At 41.7% G+C, this 26434-nt stretch overlaps 2 protein-coding genes across 5 annotated transcripts in view; both read left to right on the plus strand.

The window, feature by feature from the left end:
- kiaa0825 (KIAA0825 ortholog) overlaps positions 1–10964 on the plus strand; it is a 147221-nt gene extending 136257 nt beyond the window's left edge. For all 3 annotated transcript variants that reach the window (XM_088910246.1, XM_088910247.1, XM_088910248.1), the window contains exon 21: positions 9928–10964. In XM_088910246.1, the coding sequence (XP_088766372.1) occupies positions 9928–10024 (97 nt within the window). In that variant the 3' untranslated portion in view covers positions 10025–10964. The remainder of the gene's footprint in view (positions 1–9927) is intronic.
- Positions 10965–21632: 10668 nt separating this feature from the next.
- arb2a (ARB2 cotranscriptional regulator A) overlaps positions 21633–26434 on the plus strand; it is a 185845-nt gene continuing 181043 nt past the window's right edge. For both annotated transcript variants that reach the window (XM_088911644.1, XM_088911645.1), the window contains exons 1-2: positions 21633–21721; positions 22815–22949. In XM_088911644.1, the coding sequence (XP_088767770.1) occupies positions 22850–22949 (100 nt within the window). In that variant the 5' untranslated portion in view covers positions 21633–21721; positions 22815–22849. The remainder of the gene's footprint in view (positions 21722–22814; positions 22950–26434) is intronic.

Here is a 26434-nt window from a genome sequence, read left to right on the forward strand (position 1 = left end):
TCTCCTGCAGTCTCGGGGAGCTGTGCTGCGACTTTGTGGCGTTTGCCTTTCATCCGGGCGTCTGCTCTGCCCCTTTGTTTTGTGTTTTTCTTGTTTTCTCTTAATTGACTCCTTAATTAAAAAATAAGTGGCTCAAATGGGACTTTTTGCTGGTTTTCCAGTTCGTGGGCGGTTCAACCTACTCGTGCAATTTCAAAACTATTAAGCGGAAGTCTCTAACACCGCAGCAGCTGAAGGACCAAAATGCAACCCAGAGCTGGAAGCTCTCATTTAAAGGACACCTGATGGTGCTAGTGGCTAGTGTACCAGACCGCTCCCCTTGTTTGTTTTCCTTTCCAGGGTTGTATTCAGTTCAGAATAATTTTCCAAGTCACATCTTGCTTTTGAAACAAAGGAATTTCGCACAAAGACAAGGGTTTGAGGTGTGAAAGAAGCTGAGCATTTAAATGGTTGTGTCGGATCCTGTTTGCCTAGAGGCTGCAATGCTTTATAGGGCGCGGGGCAGCCGGTGAATGGGAGGTGAACCAGGGCTTGTCATGGCGGCCAAGGAGTAACCTGCAGTCCAGCACCCTGCTGAGCTGCGATGGTCACCCTGGGTGGCAATGAAGGACAGCAGTCCCACAGATCGGTGTGGCTGATCTCATCACTAGTTTCTGTGAGCTCGATAACGGTTTTGAGCAAAGGGTTACCCCACCTGTCCAGACCTTAGTAGTTATGGGTATCAGTGTCAATTAGGTCTTGTCCAATTCCAACACAAGAGTGAGATGGAATTGTCTCGTGACTTTTTCTCCTTTCGCATGGTCTTTAGACTGGACGAGTGCGAACTAAAATTCAACTTCAGACTCATGAAGGCATCTCTAAACATCCCCTAAACTGGAAGGGTGTTCTTTACAATAGGTATGTTATAAAAGACTCACAAAGCAAACACAAATATGTTACATAAAGTCTGGGCAAACTGCACCAGTATTGTGGCTCAGTCTTCTTTTGCATTTTTGCAGTTTGACATATGCTGCTACTGCTATTAAATCACCAATAGGTGAATTACAAATGAAAAGATTTGTCCTGTGTTTAATTGTTTCATGCTCCTGTCGACTGATATGGTTAGAGCGCATTATAATTTCATTATAAGAAAAAAATTACAGCTTTCAGATAAGATCTTTAGATTGGGTGAGCATAACAATAAATTATGCAAAGTTTCTGAAAACACATAGAGCTTTAATTAGATGGCTTTTTCATTTTTAAAATGAGGAAACAGCGAGAACTTATTTATCTCTTTAACTCTGAAAACTTTCATTAGCATGCTGGAAAATGAGCTGTTTGAAGTGGTAACAATGCGGTCTGGGGATCAGGTTCATCTGAGCTGCATCTCTATCATCAGAGGGGCTGGTCTCCCTGGGGTCCTCCTGTCCGGTTGTGTGTTTACGTTTTTTTGGATTCCTTTTTTAGGCAGTAATGACTTCATTGATCTGCTTGACCATTCAGGCTTTTGTTACACTTTTTTCTTTGGTCAGTCCTGACTAGTATCAGAAACACCTGACTTCTACCATATTGTTTCCAACAGCCTCTGTATACAGAAGTGTACACTGCCACTCCTCAGCTAAGCTACTCTTACTGTTTGACACATTTATGATGAAAAGATGCAGGCAGAAATGACCTGTATTAGCCACACCCACAATAGGAGTGGCACAGTGTTGGTCACACCCATAGTGGGAGTAACACTATGTTAGACACACCCATGAAGGAAGTAGCACTGTATTAGACACACCCATAGTAAGAGTGGTATTGTATGAGAGACACGTGTTAAGGAGACGCTGGGAGAGGCATTGAATCTGACTTGCCCATAATAAGTGGTTCTGTCCTACTGCAGAGGCCCAGGTTTCAAGCAGTATACCTCAATGAAGACAATTCTGAAACTCACAAATATTGATAACAGGGTTGATACCAACTACAGTATAAACCACATCTGACTTTGGAAGGGCTGGAAGCACGTTTACAAATACGCCCCAGACATAAAACTGAAATCAGTTAGCCTGTGGATAAGAACGTGGCTGGAGCAAATTCCAGAAGACGCTGTGTCTTCAGCATGCAGAAGGGACATCCCCAGTGTTCACAGATTCTTAACCAGGGTGGCTATCCGTATGTGCTGTCCAGTTTTATTAACCTTGTGTTGCCTGTTAAACTGCTGTTTAAGGATCTTGCGAAAAGTGCAGAGTCGCTAAAAGTCAACTGCTCTTATATGGTAGTTCATAGTGCTGGTTTAGTATCCAGAGATCTCACCTGCTAACAGGAAGTATGGTAATCAGCCATTGACCTCAGATAACCCTATTTATATTACAAAGAAAAAATCCTGTTTGTTTTTCAACATCCACTCAGACAAGTGCACATCTTTTGCCCTTTGTTAAGCTATAAATTTCACATACTGGAAGGTTATCTGTGGGATGTTCGAGCAGGGGTGTGTTTTAAAATTGACTTTTATGTGTCGGTGTGTGTGTGGGTGTATGAGTGTATGCAGATTATATTTAAAATATGCATAACAAAAAAAGATTTCACTGAATAAATAATGTGCTCTATTTTGACTCAGATCTTCATCAGGTTTCAGGCTTATCTGGGTGGAATGATCACATGCTTATTTTGGTGCTGTGTTCAATAGGGAATGAGTTGCTTCAAGCAAGAGATGTATTTGTTGTCTGTTCTCACTATCAGTCCTTGTTAATTAAGTCAAATACTTTTATATCTTTTTATTTACACAGTGTGAGTGCTTTGTACAATTCAACAAGGTCTCGGGATGAGAGGGCCCATGTGGTAAGAACAAAACAAAAACACACAAACTTGCAAAACTCATCCTACTGCACTTCCAAGGTGAATGTGGACATGATGAATAATATGAGAGGTGCACAGTTCTGTAGTCCAGATAAGATACGATCACAATTTCTTGTATTAGGAATTTGTCTTTTTAATAATGATAATGTTTCTTTATTTTCCCTATACAATTTCTTGCATTAGGAATTTGTCTTTTTGCATACCTCAGCTTTTCTCCATGAGACACAGACACACAGACAGGGAGAGAAGCTTGGGGTCAGAGCGCAGGGTCAGCCATCGTACAGTGCCCCTGGAGCAGTTGGGGTGAAGGGCCTTGCTAAGGGGCCCAATGGAGTAGGATTCCTCTGCCGGCCACGGGATTTGAACCGGCAACCTTCCAGTCACAGACGCAAATCCTTAGCCACAGAGCCACCGCTCTGCCGGCTTATGTATGCCTTTTAGTTTTTTTGTTTTCTAGCTTATTTTCCAGTGTTAAAAACCTCAGGAAAGTTCTTCCTTGCTGAGTACCCATTGAGTACCCATAGACTCTCAGCGGAGCTCTTGGTGGCTGGCGGGGCCTGTGGCCTCCTGACCTGCGCTGTTTACAGTGTTGTGAGAGAGCGGTGGGCAGGGGCAGAGCTGGGTGGAACTACATCAGGCTGGGGCTGCAGCTGCAGTGGGCAGGGGCGGAGCTGGGTGGAGCTACATCAGGCTGGGGCCGGGGTTGGGCTGGGGCTGCAGTGGGCAGGGGGGGAGCTGGGTGGAGCTAGATCAGACTGGGGGCGGGGTTGGGCTGGGGCTGCAGTGGGCAGGGGGGGAGCTGGGTGGAGCTACATCAGGCTGGGTGGGGGGGGTTGGGCTGGGGCTGCAGTGGGCAGGGGTGGAGCTGGGTGGAGCTACATCAGGCTGGGTGGGGGGGTTGGGCTGGGTCTGCAGTGGGCAGGGGTGGGGCTGCGTCTGAAAGCACAGTGAAACCGTACAGTATTTCCATCTTGTGTAACACTGCTGGTGTTTCCACAGGCCTTAATCTGAATTCATATGATAGTGTACACAGTTTTTAGATGAGTCACCAGAAGACTGTGTTTGAGAAGCTACTCATAGAGTACCAGCAGTCTTGAAACAGCATCCTGATCACTTAACTCATCTCCGAGCTCGTGATGCCATGGTTCGTATTTGGCAGACCTGTGGCCAGGTTCGAAAGACAGGCGTAGTCTGTATTAAACCAGAAGCCCCACTAAAAAGTCCTTTTAAGAGGCAAGACTTGTTTGTACAGCACCGTAGCTGTCTTTTTGTAACATAAAAATATCCAAAAGGCTACAAATGAGGAGGACTGTCGAGCTTGTGTGGTTGGTAGCAGGTGATTTATCCAAGGATCTTATCCAGCCATTTCTTGAGGGAAACCAGAGTAGCAGCTTCAGTAATGTGGCAGAACAGCTTGTTCCAGACTCTGACAGCCCACTGTGTAAACAAATGCCTCCTGTTCTGTGTCTGAAAGGCACTTCCTGTTAGTTTTCAGTCTTGTCCTCGGGTGCGTGTTTCACTGTTGCTCTTGAAGAAGACAACTGAGTTGACTTAGTCAGTACCTTTGAGGATTGTGAAAACATGAGTCGAGGCCTTTTGCCGTATTTTTTGGTCAAGACTAGAGAGATTAGCAGCCTTTAATCTGTAAAATACTTCTTTACCTCCAGGAGTTAACTCTGTCTCTCTCTTCTTTGAACTGATTTACATTTACATCAGTCATGGGGGGCTTATTCATCTCTGACAATAGTGACGGCTTACAGGTGGAGCTCCTGTAAACTGCGCTTGCTGAAATTAAAGAGGCAGACACCTGCCGTGTGGAATGTGTGAAAAAAAGATTTTGTGACTTTTCGGATGCCGGCACATTCTGAGTTAGTTCTGAACATATTCCTATCCTGTGTATGTCCTGCTATTAACCAATTAACTGCTATCTCCCAAACAGGCTAGATGGGCCGATTGGTCTCCTCTCGTTTGTCCCTGTCCTGTGTTCATGTTTCCTCTTCTGCAACATGACATCCATGGTAACTCAGAAGGCTGCTCTGGTATATAAGAACTCCCACAGAGGTTCTGCGTAGCAGAACAGGCTGCGAGCGTACATCCCTGTTTTTGCCCATGAGAAAGCTCTCTTCAGGACGGAGTTCTTGCTCGTACCGCAGAGACGGCGTCCTGCCGAGCGGCTGTGGTCCCGTCTCTTTCCGGTTGCGCTGGGCGTCTCGGCTGCCGGCCCGTGTCGGTGCAGGATGCAGGCAGTGGTAACGGGCACACGAGTGGCCCTGCCAGCGCGGAGCAGCCGGGGGCGCTCGCGGCGCTGACGGACCTGTGATCCGGGCTCGGTCCAGCTCCCGGCGCAGGGGCGGATCTCGGACCCCGGACGGGAGGTGTAAACGGAAGCACTTTAGCGTAGCTGCGAACTTCTTCTTCCTCGCTGGGTCTCGAGACCCTGTTGCAAGAGCCACCCAACCTTACAGCTGGGTGTCGGGTTCATTACACTGGGAAATCGCAATGAAGGGCTGTGCTGTTTGTGATGATTCTAGGGTTTTTTTCTCAAAAATTAAAATTGTTAGTGGTCTACACCTTCCTTTCATTTTTGGACAGCAGTCCTGGAAAATTCACTGATGTGCTACTTTCAGACCTTCTGTTGCTAACTGGATTTTTAACGTCTGCATAATAATACTTCTTCTCCATGTTAAAAAACTATCTGCTATTAATGTTAGTGCTCAGAAAAGAGGGAAAGACCTGATATTCCTGAATTTTATATGGAAAAAGTAGCAGATATGTGTCTCGTTTCTTTTTTTAAAAAACTCTGCATTGTGTGGCGATAGACAAGCATTTGCTATTGCAGTTACAATGGCATAAGACAAGTATCAAGCGCTGCGAGAGAAAAAAAATGGCTGAGAAGTGTTGCCAAGTCCTTGGCAAACCCAGAATAATATTTATCTCACGCAAGTAGAGCTCTGTGAATTAACCCTGTATCGAGCGCGCTTGCCTTCATGTGATGCGAGTGCAACACCTTGACCCAAAGAAAGGTTTCAACCTCTAAATATTTAGGTTTCATTTAGCTGAATCCTTGAACTGTTAAGCAAGGAGAAGGTCTCTGATTAGCACTGTGGGACAGGCCTTGAGCTGTATCGCCCACTGCTATAGACTTGTTTGACAGAGCACCCTTTTAAACAAACATGGTTACCTGCCCCTGCTTGTGCTGACAGAACGCAGGCCTGCTGGAGAGGCGAACCCCTCCAGAGCTGACGGCCGCTGTAATGGCCTGGCATGTTCCTCCTTCGCTGCCCCGGGCTGCACCTCACCATGTTGAGCCTGGGCCTCAGCTCCTGGGCGAGTCTGTTTCCAGATGGACGCGCTGCAGATGGACTGGAGTCCATGAGGCTAGGAGATAATGGAGAGGCACCACATTTGGTATTCTTGAATTTCTAAAATATTTCCAAATAAAAACTAATCATTACAGGCAGATAAACAAAAGTATTTTAGAATTTCCTGTGAACCGCAATATTTGCATAACAAAAAATACAACCCAAAAAAACAGAATATTGAACAGTGACACTGGGAACCTGATTCTGTCAAATCGAACCTGTGTTTATCCAGCCCAGCTGATTTTGTCTCTGTCTTTATTACACAAATTAATACTGTTCCACACTAAAGAGTTAATCCAATTAGTCCCTACAGGTTTCACATTTTGTAGATGCAATTGGCAAGATTTACTCTTTAATACATATATCGCTTATTAACATAAACTTGGGGTAGGGAAGAGGGTTAAGTGGATTAAACACGCTCTTTTCTGAGCCGCAGGAAGACAGAACTAAACTGTATGGTATGAAACTCCCAGAAAATTCCAGTCTAGCAAGAAATTGTAACGAAGAGCTGTGTTGTTTGTGCTGCTTCTGGTTTTTTTAATCAAAAATAAGATGTTAGTGGTAGACCTTCCTTTCATTTCTCCACAGCAATTCTGGAAAATTCACTGATGTTACTTTCAGACGTCTGAATTCATGCTTCGACAGCCGGGATCGGTACTATAGTGCCATGTGTGGCTAAATGTTAAGAAAGAGTTTAATTATATATTTATATACTTTACTTTTATATGCAGTGTCCAGTATGTACAGTGCACAACAGGTCTCAGTGAAAATCTGTAAGAAAATATGCAGTTTTCAAATACCTTGACTGTATCTCTCATTTCTCCAGTTCAGAACTGTAAAGAGGAACCACCTGCCCCCCCGCCCAAAAAGATCTGCTGCTCGCGCCGCGCGTGGCTTTGTGACTCTTCCACTCGTTTAGTGCCCTCTGGAGTACTGAACCTTGTGGCAGTTACTGTTTGTATCTCTCCTGTTGATTCTTGGCGTTTTAATTTGGAGTGTGGGTCCTTTCAGCAGTGCTGTGGCCTGTGAGGTGTCTGTGCAGAGCTGGAAGGGTGTGAGGCAGAAGTTTCCCAGGTAGCAGAAAATACAGACATCGGCCCTCTCCACACAGCAGCAAGTCAGAAAAAGTCAGACAGAATTAGGCTATAATCTGCTCTTTTGTATCTAAAGCAAACACAGGCAGTACCTCCGTTGCAACTTAATTTGACGTTTTGATGTGCAGAAGGAATGTGATAAACAGCACCACAGCTCTCGTGTTCACTGTAATAGTTTCCCATCATCCTCGGGCTGTTTCTTTTTTCAAATTTACACTTAACACCTTCCTGTGTATAGCCTTCTCATTTATCAACTCTGTTTGTCCTCCTGACAAGTGGGCTGCTTTCTGAATATCAATATCAACCAAGACAATGCATTTGTCTGCTGCAAGTAACCTTCAGCTAAATGTCATTCTGCTTAATCCTATTTGCAAATTAAACATTGAAAAAAACCTTTACTGTTTTTCCCCCCTTTCACATGGATTGTGACATTTGTAAATATTATGGCTGTTTTTTTTGTGTGTGTTTCTTTATTTGTTTTAAATAATGACTAGATGATAAAGACAGACGAATGACTGGCCTTTCTTTCGCTCTAAAACAGTCCTGGCGCCTGGGAATCAGGTGTGTAAACGAAGGGTATTGGTAAACGTGCTGTGCAAGAGTAAGAGGTTTTTTTCTCTTTTTTAACACATTTCACACAAGAAAACCAGCTTTCCACTTGAACGTGGAATGTTTTGTCAAATTTTCTGTCCAGTAAAGTCCCGTCCCACTAGGATTTTGGAAAAAAGCCTTACTTTCCCTAAACAAAGACTTGTGTGGAAAGACATACATCCATACATTCCATATATCTATTTACCTAATCACTTGCGCTCCTTAGAGATGGAGAATTACTCTTGTAACAGTGGGGGGAGTTAAAAAGTTCCATTCTGATGTCTCTTGTGCCAGGATCCATAATGACTGCAGTGGAAATGCTGGCGGAGAACACACAGTGGAAATAGCTTCTTTGTATTCATAATGCGATGCGTAAGAGCTGACGATCTCTGTGCGAGAAGATGATTTTTTTCCGAAGTGAGGAAACCTTGTTTTTTTTTTTCTTTTTGAAGGTACATTGTGTGATTGTGCCTTTAAAGACACGAGGCGATCTGATGAAACATCATATCAGTTCTGGTAAATCTAGCTCTTTGAGATGCAGTGCCTTGAGGTATGGCAGTTCTGTTCCCAGCATTTAAGCGATAAACTGTGTAAACTCGAGATACAGTTATTTCTTCTCTTGCAGCTTTAAATACAAGCTCTCCCAAGACACTCCACCTGACATAAGAAGAGCTACAGTAGTTTGTGTAATGCTATGCAAAATATTGAATTAATTTTAAAGCTGTGCCTTATACATAAAATCCCCCACATAGCAACACAATGAGCTGTAGGAATACAGGAGGCCTTTCACCTCTTGGGTCTGGTCTCCCATCCTGCCAGTGCTGTAACTGGAACAATTCTGAAGGCCTTAGCGGGTCTTAGAAAGCCTGGCTATTGTCAATGACATAGTGTCTTAGTATAGTGTAATAGTAGGCCGTTGAAAATATAGCCAACCAACAGGAAGGCTTGGTAAAGGCCTACTAAACTATACTATGAGAAAACGCAAATAAACTACAGTATAACTTTACAATCACTATGCACCTTTGTTCACACAGTGGGGCCGGCAACAGGCTCCTCTTGCGCCCGGGCCACTTCTTCTGTCGGCTTTGCGGTGACACTTCCCGAAAGCACTGCAGCCCGCGAGGGAGGGTTCGACTGGAACGTGATGAAAGAGAAAGTTATTTTGAAAATTGCCCCCTGGGAAAGCGAAGCAAATGTGATTGCAGATATTTTCATAGACCAGTAATGACCTAGGTCATTAAGAATGCACCAGCAGGACAAAAGCTGCTTTAAAAAAAAAACAACTAAAAATGCTGCAACAAAAACGACATACTGTATTGACGTCCAGTAACTCTCTCGCCAAAAGTGCATTGCAAGATTTTTTTTCTGCTCCTTCGCGAGGGAGAAGCACTGGACAGCAGCGGAAACTGCCGTACATCTTAGCCACCTGTCATTCTGCTTTGGTTTTTTTACATCCTCCCACTATTCAAGCTGTGGCTTCTCATAAAATCCTAGAAGGGCTCACTGGACAATCGGAATGGTCTTTTCTCCTGTGGCAAATGCGCAAATGCCAATTTTTTAGTCCGGCTGTAAAGGAGCGACAGGAACGAGAACGTCCGACGTGGACGTCAACAGTGGCATTTCCTTGACATAGAGCCTTTCCCGACAGGTGTCACAGGGCTCTTTCCCAAATTTAAAACCTCCACAAACCAAGACAAGCTGTTTGACAGTCTTTCGACTGTAATAGCGTACTTGAACATGTGGATCCAGAAAAGAACAAATTGAAACGGTCGGTCTTTAAACAAGCTTCCCGCAGCTCCGGGGGCTCGGGATTTCTCTGAGTATTTGGCAGGGAGTTCTGAAACCTGGGTGCAGAGCCGATAAGCTGGAGCACAGCTCCGGTACACACACAGCCTGTTCCTGAGAGCAGCACAAGAGCTGTGAAGACATTGGCCTTGTCTCCTGCCTCTGGAGCTCCTTGCAGATTCGGAAACAAGTGTTTTTTAGAAGAATGCTGTGAATTTTAATCATAGCGGGAGATAAAGGGAGCGGGCTATCATATTTCTGCCTTTTCATTTCAGGTGGGAAATGCAGGATGCTGCTGCAGTCGAAGATGAAGAACAGGCCCTGGTGGATCACTTACAAAAAGCATATTTCAGCAAGAGCCCGGGATCATAGAGCTTCTCTGCTGCTCCTGGAAGTCAAAGAGTTTCCCTGCCAGACGACGGCAAACATTGTAAATTAAAAATGCACTTAATATTTGAATATAAATGAATATTCCTATACAAGCTTTAGTAACGCCGTGAAATATTTATTTTGATATACAAGAATTCAGAAGAGAAAAAAAAATGCCTACACTTGGCAAGGGATTCTCAGTAGGAAGAAGTTAAACAGGCATTTTAAAAGGCTTCTGTGAACCACATTTGAAAAATTACCACATGCGTTTATGTTTCAAGAAGCTTTGCTAGAAAAGATGTAAATTGTGTTGATTAATTGATTTTAAACATGCAGTAGGTGCAATGTAACTATCAACAGCAAAATAGAAACAAGAATTTATTTGAATGTTTTTATTTGCTTTTTTAGTCAATTATAATTTTTCCAACACTTCAAATCCTGCCTTCGAAATCTGCAGCTTTATGTTTGAAGAGGATAGTAACTAGGTACATGTTCAGCATACTTTCAGGACTTTTTGCTCACAAGTAAGACTTTCTCTATTTTTTTCTTTCTTCAAATAAAGATAAAATAGCCTAGCTATGTTTAAGGGAAAAATATTTTTCCTGACTTAAAGTTGACAGATGTGCACCTATAAAATCTGACAATTACTTTCAGAGAATTGGGTGTAAAATTTGCTCTACAGTAGGAAGCTTTGAAAATCACTGGAATGAATGTAAATTCCTATAGTTTCTGATGTCTGTATGAAGGTAGTTAGAAATCCAGAGTTACATAAAGAAAAGGCTTTGAGAGTTAAGTCACTGTGAAAGTTAGCTGTTCAAACTGGGGCAAAACACTGAAGGTTACCATGATGTATCCTTAAAAAACTATTTTCTGTGTTCTCATATTCTGCTGTGTACGCATCTACAGCTTTAAAGTATAGTTGTTAATAAACTGATGACATTTCCTGGTTTTGTCTCTTTAATACTGCATGTTTTGAACATGTAGTTACATACTGTATTACTGAGCGTAGCCTGCAGTAAATAAGGAAAGCTTTTGGAAAAACTAACAGTATTCTCTTTACACTGTTTTAATTATTATTTACGTATCATAGTCAAAGAAAAAAAATAGTTTTAGAAATCCAAACTGTGCTGTTGAATTATATAAATGAAAGCACAGGTTCAGCTTTGCAATGAAACAGTGTTACCTTATATGAAGTAGTTCAGGTGGGGAGCTGCATCAGCATGCGCAGTCTGCAAAGCAACAGGTAATACAGTAGGTTCATTCCATGCTGAAAAGAGAAGAGAGAGAAACAACATTCGGCTGTGAACTTTCTTCAGGTTTGTACTGTAGTTCACACCTGAAGCTTCACAGCCGAAATGTTGTGTTTTTCTCTCTTCCCTTTTCAGCATGGAATAAACCTATTACTTGTTCCTTTACCTTATATGAATATTACTTTGTTATTTAAGAAAAGAATATGACACCTTTGCTAAAGTTTTCTTTCCACTGGTTGTTGTGAAACCAGGTCCAGGTATATTTCTGGAGATAATTTCCCACTGTCCGACAAACACGGCTTTGGGTTCTGCGTTGTTTTTGGTTTCCTCTTTGCCAGAGTAACCTTCCAATCTCAACTGAACATTTGGTTGAGGTCTAAGAACTGAGATGGTCTATCCATGAGTGTAAACCTTTTTTTTTTATAGAAGCTGATTCGTAGACTGTGCAGGACACTTAGTATCATAATCCTGCTGGAATTAAATTTCCCTCCAGTAACCCTTCTAGCAGTGAGTAAACCTGTGAGAGAGGAAACTGTCTTTACATTTTGTAACTGTCATTGATCCTTCTATAGTATAAGAGTCTCCAGTCCCCACGGAATAAAAACAAACCCATACCATCTCACAGCCAGAGGAACTTGTTCTTAAAGAGTTTTTTTTTCAGTTTGTTTTCTCACTTCCTCTCCATACAGTGTTGCTTCCTTGGAGACAGAGTTCAGGTTTGGAATTGTCTGACTACAGAATTTGCTTGAAATAAACATCCAGTATCCAATGTAAAACTGCACTTGCTGTCCGTTGTGTATGGATTACATGTTGTTTTTCATTCACTAACCTCCATCTTTGGAAAGAGTTCTCAAGGCCTGAGTCAAATCCAATCATTCATCCACTTTCTAACTCATCCAACTGAAGGTCACGGGGGATCAGGAGTCTATCCCAGCAAGCAACTGGCTCAAGGCAGGATACACCCTGGACAGGACGCCAGTCCATCGTGCGTCAGATCTTTTGTAGTAATGTGTAGATTGCATTCTGGCTGATCAGACAGTTTTTCTCACATTTTGCAGAAAACCTTCCTTTGGCTGTCACACCTGGAGCCAGATGGGGTAGTTCCTGTTCTCCTGTGTTTGTCATTTTAAAATACACTGACGCTCTGGAACAGAATAGGAAGACAAGCAAGTCAGATATGTGTCAGGCGTGATGTGGAATGGTTCTGACTTCTGGTGCAGCTCCAGCGGTGCGCACAGCAGCTGAGCTCTGCCTCGTTGCAAGGTCGGCTCTGGGTCTAACAAGCTCACCTGCAGTGCTGGCAATCCTCTTTTGATCTCTAACCCAGTAACACCCCCTGATGTTGCTGTACATTGGGAGTATTGAAATGCTTTAGTGTTGAATGGAAAAGACTATGGGGATCTGATCTAGGTTGAAAGATACTGACAAGCACAGTCTAAAAAGTGCTTTGATCTCAGATAGGAAACCAGGACTTAAGCAGTGGTACAGAAGTGGAGATTGCAAAGGGTGTGTGCAGGGGTTATAGACTCAGGTCCTGGAGGGCCCAGAGTGATCTGGGTTTTGTTCCTCCAAGCTCATGGTTACATGGTGGGTCTAATTATTTAATTGCATAACTATATTTTTTCTAATCAGGCTCCAAGGTGATTTATGGGTGTACTGTACCTGTCATCTGACTGTTTCCAGTTATCTACTGTAATAGACCTCATGAAACATACTGTATACAACTAAGAATAGAATAAGGTTAATTGTTTAATTGACTGCTCAGATTCAAACAAAAGCCAGAAAAAAAAGGTCTCTAGAAACACTTCTGGTGTCATTAAAACTGAAAATACAAAAAAGGTTACGAGCATTTGAAGGCGACTAACTCCATGTTGTGAAATACCATCCACTGGCATTCTTTAATACAAAAGTTTGGTGGATTCTGGGATCAAAGGGCCTGTCCCAACAAGACAAGATCCTAGAATCTAAACAGCCTGCTCTCACTGTCCCTGTCCTTGTGTTGTTTTTTTTTATTTTAAAGGGGATCAAAGGAGGGAATGTGTCAAAGCTTATCAGCTAATAAAGTAAAGGCACAAATCTGTGATTTCTCCACAAAAAGTAATTTCGTGGCTGGTGTGTAATCTTCAGGATTTTCGTATTGCCATTAGCACAGTTTAGGTAAAAGTGCAGATTGTGACGGATAATTAACATTTCCTGGTATGTGACAGACATCTGTTGTGCAGTAGTAGCACCCTTCTAATTGTTAACATTGTGTGAAAGAGCTGTCTGAACTGGAGTGGTGCTTCACACCGCACACTTCATACCCCCGCATCCTGGATTTGTGTAAAATAACCCTGCCCCCAGGGTGGAAGAGTTACTGACAGTCACAGACACAGTTCCGCTGGGTGTAAGACCAGATCAGTCGTCACATCAGACCTGGCGACTCATCGGACTCGGGTTAGAAAATGGATGGGCAGACGATCTTGAGAAGGTTTGTGAGGAGGAGTCCATTTGCCCCATCTCACCCGCCCTGTGATCAGCATTTAATCTGACGTGTCATAGCCTGCAACCGGTCTTGAGCTGCTTCTCAATAAAACCCGAGAATCTAAACCCTGGCTCGTAAAAGTTCTCTTCCAGCGTGCGCGTCTCTGTAAATAACTTATTTTCAGCATCTAATCCTCTTGTAATTAACTGTACTTTGGCTCCGGTTCCCTTAGCAAAGCTGCCTTGATCCGGCCAGTGTGCAAAAAAGCTTGATCCGGACTGCCCATGCTGCAGCTTTCTTCATTATGGGTTCCTGATTGAAAAGCTCTAAATACAGGGATACCTGCTAAAATTCTGCAATTCCCAGTGATAAAATGGCAATACAGATATTGTGTACAAACTGTAGTCTTGGAATTATGACTAATGGGTAACGGGTTTTCTGTATGACTGAAACTCTGAAGTATCGAAAATGTCTCAGCGTGATGGTTAGTACCAGAAGCACCCTTCATGCTCCAGATCTCCCCAACTACTCTGCAGAAAAAAAGAGTTTTGTTTTATGCTTCACAAGTGAAAACCAAAGAAGGGAGGCCCATCTTCAGGAGGGACGATGCCATTAGTCAGATAATAACTAAAAAAACAACCTGCACATGAGCTTGACTGATCTGAATATTCCCTCATGATCCTTAGCCTTTCCTCTCTCCAGCAGTTTTGGAAAAATAACTTGAATGCCAGTGGATGCAGAGTTATCCTTCTGTAAAAGGCAGGAAGTCTCCAGAATTGCTTCCCATTCTCATTTCCCAGTACGCTCAATTTCTGCTTTTTTTTTTGCTGAATACTGTAGCTTCCACAGACGTCAAAGTGCAGTGAGTGAAGCTCTTGTTCAGAGAGCTCATTTGCAAAAGAATCTTCAGATTGGGTGAAAACATGCGCTTGTTCAGAAAGCAGATTGGCAATATCCAAAGGCAGTCTATTTTCTTCTCAGAAGTTGCCTTGGTGCTCTGTATTTCATATTTGATTTGTACCAATCTGCAGCAACTGGGACAAATGCAGTGTGAAGGAGTGTGTTGACATTTCAAAACTTGTCATTTCTGTTGTGTCAGGGGCATTCCTGGGAGTCTTCTGAACTGAGATATTTTCTTCTAAGTGTATCTTGCTTTCCAGGTTCAATGAGAAGTGAAATTATAGGTTGTCCAAGAATACCACTTTTGTATGTTTTCCTGAAAAGACCTGCCTGAAATCTCTCTCAATTCTGAAGCCAGTTTTTTTAGTTTGCAGGGATTGATATTATGAGGCATGTAATCTGTCTGTTGTTCTCCTGAATAGATGTGTTTTGCAGTTGAAGACCTGTCTGTAAAAGTGCTACATTTCTTTCATGTCTGACATTTTTTTTTAGCATTATTTTGAAACCTGTACCGTGTGTTGAACGTCCATTGAACTGATCTCTCTCAGGATCTGTTGCATAAAATTAGCATGTTTAATGTTTGTTGAGCCTGTTTGCACTTGGAGAATATTTTAGTGATTTCCAGCAATTCCAGACAAATTCCATCATCATAAATAGTCCCATGTGGGATGGGTGATGTTCAGAACAGAGAAAGTGATAAACGAGGACTAAAATATATATAAAGAGAATGATAAATACCACACACACTATTTTCTTTTTGTTTGATTTAAAAATAGGATTATCCACCTTTTACCAGTTAACTTACTAGAGCTGGCTCAGAGCTATTATACTTACAGATATTCACAATGCCCCAGCAGTGTTTATTTCTTAACATTTTTAAAAAACATTTGAATTCTGGACCTCAGGTTTTGTGAAATTGGTTGGTGGAGAGGATGATGATTGGTGAACAACACCATTGAAAATAAGATGATAATATTTCACTGCAGTGGTTTTCTGTGTCTCTAATGACATCTAAAGCAAATCCAGCCTGTCCATATATCTGCTAATGTGAATCTAAAGATGATTTTTTTTTGTTGGCGTTAGCCTAAAGGCACTGATGCTCTCTTGCAGAAATGTGGAAATGCTGAGTGAGGCAGAGTACTGGGATCTCCAGAAATCACAAACTCACATTGCAACAGTGATGACTACATTTTAGACCAGCTGTTTTAAAAACCTAACCTCGGCAGACCGGACGGCCTTTTCAAATATGCTTAAACATTGTAGTCAAATTGGATTCCAGTGCATGAGGCGTGATATGTAATGGTAAAGAAGAGACTATAATCAATCAATCAATAATTAAAAACAAAACACCAGCAAGTTTTGGATATTTGGTAAGTTACCAAATAGCACGTTGAGGGTTCAGGTGTCACAATTCATGACAGCGCTTTTATGAGGAACAGTTACAAACAGAAAGTGGTCAATCTATCAGTTCCCATCTAGCTACTACTATTATTCCAACAACCACTTGTGTAAAAAGTGTGTCCTGTTCACATTTTAAGTGCTCTTCTGCGGAGTTTCTTCTCGCGCCCTCTGTTTCGTGTTTCACTGTCCGCTCTGAGGAAATCTGCTGGACAGATTTTGCCTTTGAGCTTTTTGAATACTTTTTCAGGTCCCCTCATTGTCTCCTCTGCTCAAGACTGCAAAGGTTCAGTTCTCTTACCTTGTCCGTGTAGGTCATTCCTTTGAGCCCAGGGATGTATCTGGCAGCTCTTCCCTGGACTGCAGTGCCGCCCTTTTATAACATTCAGCACGTAGAGGTCATCACTGTCACTGGAAGCACGCAGTCCGTTCACTCCGCTCTGACTCAATGCCATTCCTTGCAATCCCCCAGCTCAGAGAGCAGGCTGCTGGGTTCACACAGCCTCTGCAGTGAGCGCAAGGAGAACGCCAGAACTAAAAGATGTTGATTGTACAAGTAGGTATTCCCCCGTACGTGGTGCAATTACAGCTCTGAAGTTGTTTTGGATAAGTCTCTGTCAACGTTGCACACTGGGAGGCAGCAAGTTTAAAGATTTGCTACAGATTTTCTGAGTGAGTCACAAGGACACTGAAGAATATTCACTTTCTTCCTGTTAAGACACTCCAGTCTAGCTATGGATCACTCTCCTGCCAAGAGTTGCATTTCTGCCCCAGTTTTAGTCTTGAGAAGATTGAAGCAGGTTTTGCTCTAAGATTTGACTGTACTTAATTTTCCTCTCCTTCTTGAAAAGCAAAACATTCATTCTGTGTGTAGTGTAACACTTCACAATATACAGCACATGGACTTTGACACTCTGAGGTACTGCTCTAGGTACTGCTCACTATGATTTCACATTTCCCCCAATAAACTGAATTTAATATCTTAAGGTAGTGTACTGTAAATGAAAACTCGCTTGGAAATGACAAAAACGGGTGACATTTGCTGGGTCAATATTACAGTATAGAAACAAATAAAGTAAAAGTTTCACTGGGCCTTCAATTGTGATATTTGAGAAGTCACCATTTTATTAAATATTTTTAATAACAGATTTTCAATAGTAATGGAGTCAGGACTTTGACTGGGCCACTCAAGGACGTTCACTCTTATACATTAGCAACCCTTGGCCTTGTGCTTTGGGTCGTTGTCCTGTTGAAAGGTGAAATTATCTACCAGTTTAGGTCTGAAGCAGGCTTTCTCTAAGATATGACAGGACTTTGCTCTATTAATGTTCCCATCAGTCTTCACAAGCAGAACTAGAACATGCTGCTGCCTCCAACATGCCCGACAGTATAGGGATAGTGCAGACTTGAGTAATTCACCGTGTTGGGCTTGCACGAGATTTGCATTCAGACCAAAAAAACTCACATTTTTATTATCTCACCACAAAACTGTTTACCACATGCTTACAGTAATCCATGGACATTTCTTCCCATCTCAGCCTCTGATCTCTGTATCTCTTTCAAAGTTACCAATGGGCTCACAGTGGCAGCTCAATCAGCAGGGAAAGCCTGATCTAAGCTGTATTGGGGTTCCTTCCACTTTTTGATGAGCCACCTCACAACGCTCTGATAGGTGTTAAAGATCTATATGACCCTGCCCTCTCCTGACCAAGGGCCCAAGCAGTCCTTTAAAGCAGCACCTGTCAAGCAGGATGTATTTGGAACCAGTGGGTATAAGACATTGATAAATATTTCTGCTGCACTGGGTTTGATATCTTTATGACCTGACCATGTAGAATACTATGCATACCATGGTATTATTGGTTATACATCTAGCTATGTACAGTATGAATACATACAGTATATGCATTGCCTTAGGACCTTGTTACTATTTTTTAAATCCACGTCATATAAAATATGCAGTATATACATATATCCTTTATTTCATCTGCATGAACTGGGAACACCATACTCCTGAATGCTGCAATGTTCCATCATTAAAATCAAACTTTAAATAAATCATTATAAAAGCCTGTATGGTTCTCTTACTCTGTTTGATAAAATAACGCCTTTCTTTTATTAATAAATCCTGTTCAAATAGGCAGCTTGTTATACAAAGGCGTAATATTGTATAGTTCTTTTCAGATAACCATTCCCCATTCTAAATGTTTAATAAGATGAATAGGGCTATTCAACACCAACGACTGATTAGCATATCTCAAGCATAAAGGATATATGAGGACAATACAAGAATAGGCCTTCCTTCTTGTGTACCTGGTGAAAGCTGACAGCTGTGAGCAGGCTTAGAAATTGTCACATCTGAGGAGACACGGACAAATGTTGGAAAGACGCTCTCAAAATTATTAACACCTGCTTGATACTCATTACAGAAAAGGGATATTTCATTTGCAGAAATGCTTCAATCAAATGTAAATGAAATGTTTGTCACAATAGAATAAGTAAATGCATTCTTAGCAGTAGCGATGATACACTACGTTGTGTTGTGTATTTCTTTTGAATTTGTAAGCTCTTTTCTGTTTTGAACAGAGATAGTCCCTCTCTCTGTACGTACAACACATGAGTTTTTCTATTTATCTGAACATTAGAAGGTTCCTACACTTTTTGTGGTCACTTCAGTATGATGACCATACTGAGGGGCTGTCCTTTGGACTGAGATGTTAAAATGAAGCCCTGACTAAATTCATGGATATTAAAAACAGTAAAACAACAGTAGCGGTGTTAGTCCCAGTGTCCACTCTGGGCTTGCACAATCAACTAGGGAAGTAATTTCTCTCTCCTCCCCTGATCTCCAGAGGGGTTGGACCACCCAGATTTCTCCCAGGTGGGGCTGCTGGTGCAGAATGATCCCTGTGTGTCTCCCAGGTGGAGCTGCTGGTGCAGAATGATCCCTGTGTGTCTCCAAGGTGGGGCCGCTGGTGCAGAATGGCCGCTGTGTGTCTCCCAGGTGGGGCCGCTGGTGCAGAATGGCCGCTGTGTGTCTCCCAGGTGAGGCCGCTGGTGCAGAATGGCCGCTGTGTGTCTCCCAGGTGGGGCTACACTTCAGTGGGGGGATGAAGTGGATCGCTCCTGTATGTGAAGTGTTAAAGCTCTGTTTGAATTAAGGGAGGCTATGAGCACATACTTCTCATGCAGCTCAGAAACGGGAACAGGGACTATATCTGCATAATTTGGTATCCGAGAACCAAACATAACGGTTGTTATTGATGATGGTATCAGGTCATAATGCTCCAGTAGTGTGATGGGGATACTACATTGTAAAAAATGCGCTGTCCTTTGGATGAGAAGTTAAACCTACTGTAGGTCCTGGCTCTCCATGGTCACTAAAAATCGAAGGAAGATTCTTGAATAGAGTAGGGGTGTTGAACCTGGTGTCCTGGCCATATTTCCCTCTGGCCTTTACCAATCATAACCTCCTAATAATCCCCATCTCTGAACTGGCTTCATCGCTCTGCTCTCCTCCCCACTGAGAGCTGGTGTGGGGTGAGCATACTGGTGCAATTTGGCCAGGTGGTGCTACACATTGGTGGTGGAGGAGAGTCCCCATTACCTGTAAACACTTTGAGTGGAGTGTCCAGAAAAGCACAATTTAAGTGTAATTTTAATCCAGTTCCTATAATTATTTAAAAAAAAAACATTAGTATACATGAGATTAGAAACTTTTAGGTGCCCTATTGAATGAAAGCCTTACCAGGATTATTTGACACACGTCTGTATGATGTCCACTGTGTGCTCTGCAGTGGATTGGTGTCTCTAAAGTGTCCCCGTGTCCCTGAGTAGACAGCTGTGCCTGTGTCCCACCCAGAGTGTAGTCACACCATGTGCCCTCTGTTCCTGGGATGGGCTCACCAGGCTCACCAGGAACAGGCACAGTTGCTTTCAAAGTTTCCTGTAGTCAGCAAATGAAACTATGGATTGCAATTTTTATTTTTTGGACAGCACATGGCCTTTTAGTATCTGAACATAGAACTGCTAACTCATGACACATTGATACAAAAAAACCCCGAAAACTACAGTAGGGGATCATCCATAGTGTTTAATAAAAAAAATAGGCATGTTTGACCCTCCCACCTACACTGTCATAGCCTGAGAAGGTTCTCACCAGTTCTTTTTAACAATTATATTTTAATTAATTATCCCAAACCAGCATGACATCACAGTTCAATAGTGAGCTGTTTTCAAGTCAGAAGAAATAGTAATTCAGCGGTATGAGTTATGATAGCACACCTTGGTTAAAACCAATTATGATTTTGCATAATCAAACAAATCAATTAAACACATAACGCAATGAACAATCAGCACAAAGAACTGCCTTACAGCACAGTTACACAGGTGCAGGCAGGGTGCCTGTTTAAAACTTAGGCATAATTAATAATAGATTACTTAAGAATTTAATAGGTAATAACAGTTAATTTGTTTTTCACCCTGGGACTTGAATTTGTGTGTTGACAGCCACTTAATGTAACTGACAGGCAGCCTCATTACTCACACTATGGTGCTAGTGATAAGGAAATTATTTTATTTGGGAACTAAAACAGTATAAAATTAAATATGGGAAATGTAAACTGTAAAAATGGACTATTGGACCATGGAGAGCTTTCACATTCTTTTAAATAAGCTGATGCATTATCTACAAATGAAGTGTTTATTCCTTAGCAATCTGTTTCTCAAAAAAAAAAAACGAATGAAGTAGATCAAAAATCACAGTCTTCACTTAATCTCAAAGTATTATTTAGAAAAAGCAGCACAAGATTTATTTGGATTAATTTAACAGCATATGTATGAATTACATAATGATTTATGCCCCAAATGTATAAACGGGCATAACTAATAGCTTTACTATACACAGAAAGGATCCACAGTCCTGAACTACATAAGCATATTTCTCATTTGTAAATTCAAGGGAATAGTTACAGAATAAAGAGCACTCACAAAACCCGATTGTATGAAGTATTTCATTACTTAATTGCAACCAAAGATGAGATAATAATGATGAATACCAACGTATTCAAGGAGATTTGTACTACTTTAGTTTTGTAACCCTGAAAACACCTTTAGAAACACTCTGGGACTGCACCGTGCAGTGCAAAACACCCTTCAGGAAAGTGGCGTCTTCAGTGTCAGTTCGCTTCATGTTAAAAAGGTAAACTGTAGCTTAATTTTACTGAGCTAACTTTAATATGGCCCATAAAGTAGATTTTTTTGTATCGCGATTCTCCCTTTCGATTAAGCCCGTCCAACCTCTATAGGCACTTCTTTTGCTGCAAATGTTATGAAGTCTTCTGGTTCAAAACTATCTGCGTTTTTTTGTTTATAAAAAGATCACGCAGAACGTAAAGCAAACAACGATAAAGGGATTATGAGTTTTTTTGAGAAACAGTGTAGTCCTGTGCAGAATACTACCATAGACAATTAATTCAAAATTTGCAGCTGAGATAAACAAAACCCGCTTGAGAACCAGACACACTCAAGCCAAACGAAATTTAAACTCAAACTTTCCCTCCAGCTGCGTGTTTCCATGGAGCCCGGCACTTCCGCTTCCGCTGTGAGCCGTTTCCGTCCTGCTCAGTGAGATTTTAAGGAAGCTGGGATGCAGGATGTTTGTATTTTCTACTCTCTCTAGTTGTGATGGTATGTTTGAGTTCAGCAATATGCATGCTTGTAGTAAGGTGTCTTTTCCCTGTCGTAGCTATGTGTGTTAGCGCATAGAGGGGGCAGACAGCGTTACTGGAAATCTGCTATCTTCAGGTTGTGTTTTCAGCGCCACTGAATGACAGTCCCCTTAAATAAATGTTATTACAGAAGTGAAGCTGGGCAGCAACGGGGGTGAGATTGGCCTGTAGTTACTGGGTGATTTTTGTATTTTTTTTTTGTTTTCTTAATCTTTTCGACGAGTGAAGACTTGACAGATAAAAATGAACTTTTTTTTAAAATATGAATTTCAAATAGTTAACCTTAAGGTGGTTCATAAATGAGTCTTTCTGCACCGCGATTTTCCCTTTAGTAGAGGTCTGCTATCTGAGCATTATAAGTCTGCATTCCCTTCATTTCCCCTTGTGTTGAATTCAGCACTGAAATCTGCATTGTGGCTTCGTTTCTTTGCGTGGAAACGGCAGCATCAACACAACAGTACTGTTCTTGACTAGCTAGCCTGTTCTCTCATCCAGTTTCTGCCGAGAGCGGAAGGGTTGCTCGCCTGCAGCGGTGATCATTGTTTAAATTAAAGATACAAGAGACGAAAAGAGCAGTAAAATAGTCTCTACCCCCGCCCTCTGCTATGATGGTCCGTAACGGTATTTTCACTTTGACTTTAAACTGGTCACATGGGACATGGAAATAAAGTACTAGAACTTAAAACGTCTCTAAATAAGCTGCATTGGTAGGAAGTGGTGAAATGTTTTGTGCTACCGTATTTACCACCAGCTTTCTGGCCTTAAACAGCCTCAGTTCGCCAGGGTGCCGTCATCTTCTTGCCGTCTCCCCAGCCGAAACTGTACCAAACACATCTTTCATCTTCCCTGTGGAGTCGAAGTGCGAATAAATCTGTCCCTTTAAACAAAAGCAAAGGTAGAAGAGTTCACGATGCCTTCCCTTTGCGCGTTTATTGCCCCACGTTAGAAAGTTCGCTTCATGTAAAAAAAGTAAAGATTAATTTTACAGGCCTCTGAGAAGTGTGTGATTATTGTTTAAAACTTTTTTCTCTCTCCCTCCGCTACTGATTTAGGTTAGCCTGCAGTAACTACCCAGAGAGGAAGATCCATGATAGGTAGCCTTCATCCTTATATATTATTAATTCTGGGGGTAAATATGGCACAATTAGGAGGACAAGAGGAAAAAGAGAAAACTACAGCACTTAAAGGTAAGGAGTTGAAAAACATTGCATGCGCCGTTATCTTAACCCTTCTCAATACCCATCATAATGTTTAGTGTTTGAGTCATGGGTTTACTGGGATTTTTGAAATCCTAAAATATGATGTTACTTTTAAGGGATGCAGAGTAAAGACTTCACTGTGTATCATATGTTAGATAGCAACCGGAGAAGGCGGAGAATCTGTATTTACACCAACTACTGAAGAATAATTTTCAACTTTTTTCCACATGAGGCTCTTCAAGGTCAGATCTTAGTTACACAAGCTCTAAAAGAGAACATCAAAATTGAATTTTCACTGAGCAGTCTGTAGCATCACGCACAGAAGATTTCAAGGCAAACGTTTAGAGAACACTGGGCAATACTTTTGCCTAAATTACAAATTGTAAGAACAAAATTTATCATTTTGTTAGCGTATTTACCAGGAACATTGCATGTGTAGGAGTGATCTTTTTCATACATGTAAAATGTATGAAACACATACGTATTTAACAGGGCTTGATAGCACAGAGGTCTCTTAGGTCTTTCTGCTGTGCTCTGCATGACTAAACAGTATTATTGTTGCTAGGCTTGTAACACAGCCAAGAACCCAGGAGTTGTTAAACAACTGCTGTTTTCAGTACGTAAGGAGAATTTTCATGAAGTCTTTGGCAAGCACAGATTTTTAAAAATAAATACAATAAAAGCAAAAAAAAGTGGTAAATATAAAAATAAACTTCCACAAACTCACAGCTTCTTTAGAAGTTTCTGCCCCAATGAAAGAAAGGTCAGTGCTGAGTAGTGCTTTTATGCTTCACATGCTAGTAAGACTTTATTATACTCCTTGCTGTTTGGTAAATATTGGCTTCTAATGAAGCGTTTAAGTAACAGAAATGAAACAGAGGTGTAACACCAAACCCTTTTGTGTTTTTTAAAGCATTTAACCTGTTCACCTGTCCCGAACTTTGAGTCCTTAAGCAGAAGCTTTATTGAGCCTTATGGTATATAAGTGCTAGGCTGACATGCGTGTGTCACGCAGCGGCTCAGATCTTCTATTGCAGTTCTGAAGGTCTCTGTTTTCATTAACTACTCCTAGTGCATGTGTTTTGTTAAGATTTTGAATTTGGTCAGTGAGGGATCCTTGTGTGGATTAATTTAATATTGATGGATATGATAAATGGTACAGGAGCAGCTATATTTGTCTTTGTTGTGGGGGGGGGGAAGGAGCTGACATGTCTTACTTACACACTTTATTGTCCCAGATGGGAAATTTGCTTTGTAGATGGGGTTAAAGACACAAAACATTACACAATATATTTATAACACAACATGAACCCATTAACAAATGAGAGGCATATGTGTGTTATGAGAAAGAAAACAAATGTAGTAAAATATGCAGTCCCTTGTCCTAATTGAGCAGGTTAATAGCTGTGGGAATAAAAGATGACTTACAGCTATTAACCTCTGCATGAAAAGCCTGCTCCGAGTCTTCAACACTGAAACACTGAGCCTCTGTCATCGGTCCTCTAAAACAAACATAAAGTATTGATTGGGCGGTGAGACTACTAGTGCATGTTTGTTTGCTTGCCTGGCTGGCAACAGGAAGATAATCACACAGGCCCGAATGGAATAATGACAGCAAAAACAGCAATTTATGTCACTAAAACATTGTGACTCCCGATAGAATACCAAAGAACAGATTTACTAGCTCATGTAATACCAGGGAGCATGTGGGTATCTGGAAAGAGACCTCCTGAAAAAGCCACAGCCAGCCAAAAGAGCTGTGCCAAAGCTGGAGACTGCCGTCACAGTGGCTCGGGTGCCAGAGGACTGGAGAAATGCAGGCAGTCTGGCTGCACATCTTGCTGATCCGGTGTCGCTGCCATGCCACTGTTGGTTAGTGTAATGTGGGCTTCTGAGCAATCCTGATTGGTATCTGCAAAATCATCACATCACTCAGCCCCTGGAGACTTTTAGTTTCCCTGGATTAAATATGGTAGCAAATTCTGAGCAGACCGATGAGCAGTAGCATCTTCACCCAGGCCATGGTCAGCTGCAATTACAGTTGCCAACACTCTCAAGCTACTATATATATTGTGCAGAATCTCCCTGCATATGAGCACCTTTCTCAGAGCACCTGTATAATTGTACTAAAGGTCCATAAGACATGACTTTAATAATTCAGGCATACGAAACCCAAACTGTACGTGCAAACAGGTCCACCTTCTCACAAAATCCCTGGGGCAGTGTAACACACTACATGCTTCTTAGTTGCTCGTTTGTTGCCTTTTGAGTGAGAGCAGTGTGTACTTGTTTCATTTGTCATCCACAAAATGAAGCTTATCATGAAGCTTAAGAATAGTGCACATGATAATGCCTGTATCAAACAAAAGGAAAACCATTGAAGTGAAATGAAGATGTACCAAAACTTTTAGAGAAAGGAGACGAGCTGTATCTGATCAGGTGGTGTCATTTGTTTAAATCTTCTTTGATTCAGACAGTTATCCTAATGCAGTTTCATCTGCATTATACAGTAGGTTAAATAGGCTTTTATGGGGTGGCCTAGATAGCAAACCACTATTTATAACATAGTTTCTATAGTAAGATGCATTCCACGTTCCAAACAACCGAACTACAGCTGAACCTTGTAACCCTGTACTGTTTGTAAGTTGGGAACTTCCTATAATTGAAAATGCCAGCTAAGTGGAAAGTGAGGCCTTTAAAAGTATTTGACAAAAAACATTATTTGTTACTTCTGTGGGATTGTTGGAGAGAACATAAGGATTAAGTGATCTTGCAGTGGACTGAAATGGCAGTACCAAGGTTGCTTGCTCCTCGTGCTGAACAAACACGCATTTGAAAGCCATTTTGCGAATGGATAACTATTGTCTTTTAGGTTGTAAATTGAGAACATCGAAGCCATTTCTTATATCTAAACTAAAGACAAGGATGTGAATTACATCAAAACGTCAGCCCATCAGGTGACTCTCAATTGCAGTCCCGCTACCCAGTGGCATGTCTTTTTATGCCTTCTTTCCAGTGGAAATCTGCCTTTAATTACTGGGCTAGGTCAGTAATTTGTGACAGGTTGGTTTGTCCTGGTGCTGATTTAACACAGGGTTTAGTAGTGACTTCTGAATTACTGGAGTCGTTAATCCCCATACTCATTGTTTCAAGTTTTTTGGTTCCTTTCATGTTCAGTGTTTTGTTATAATTTTTATCCTACTGGTAATTATGTTCGGAATTATGTTGGGAACATTGCCTCACCTGCAGACAGGCATTTCTTTGTGTCGGGGTGGTGATAACCTGGGCAGGAGGCTTAAAAAGTGTCACGCAGACATTTTGATGTGCAACAGCCTGGGAAGAATAGAATAGCAAAATATGGATGACACATGCTGTATATAATCTATACATCATGTGGCATAAAAAATGCTGTGATATGATTCAGTATACAATGAATGTTGTGATGTATGATGTATGCTGTAATGGACAATGTG

This window comes from Atractosteus spatula, chromosome 3 (genome assembly GCF_055471065.1).
Source record: "Atractosteus spatula isolate fAtrSpa1 chromosome 3, fAtrSpa1.hap1, whole genome shotgun sequence".
Taxonomy (NCBI): domain Eukaryota; kingdom Metazoa; phylum Chordata; class Actinopteri; order Semionotiformes; family Lepisosteidae; genus Atractosteus; species Atractosteus spatula.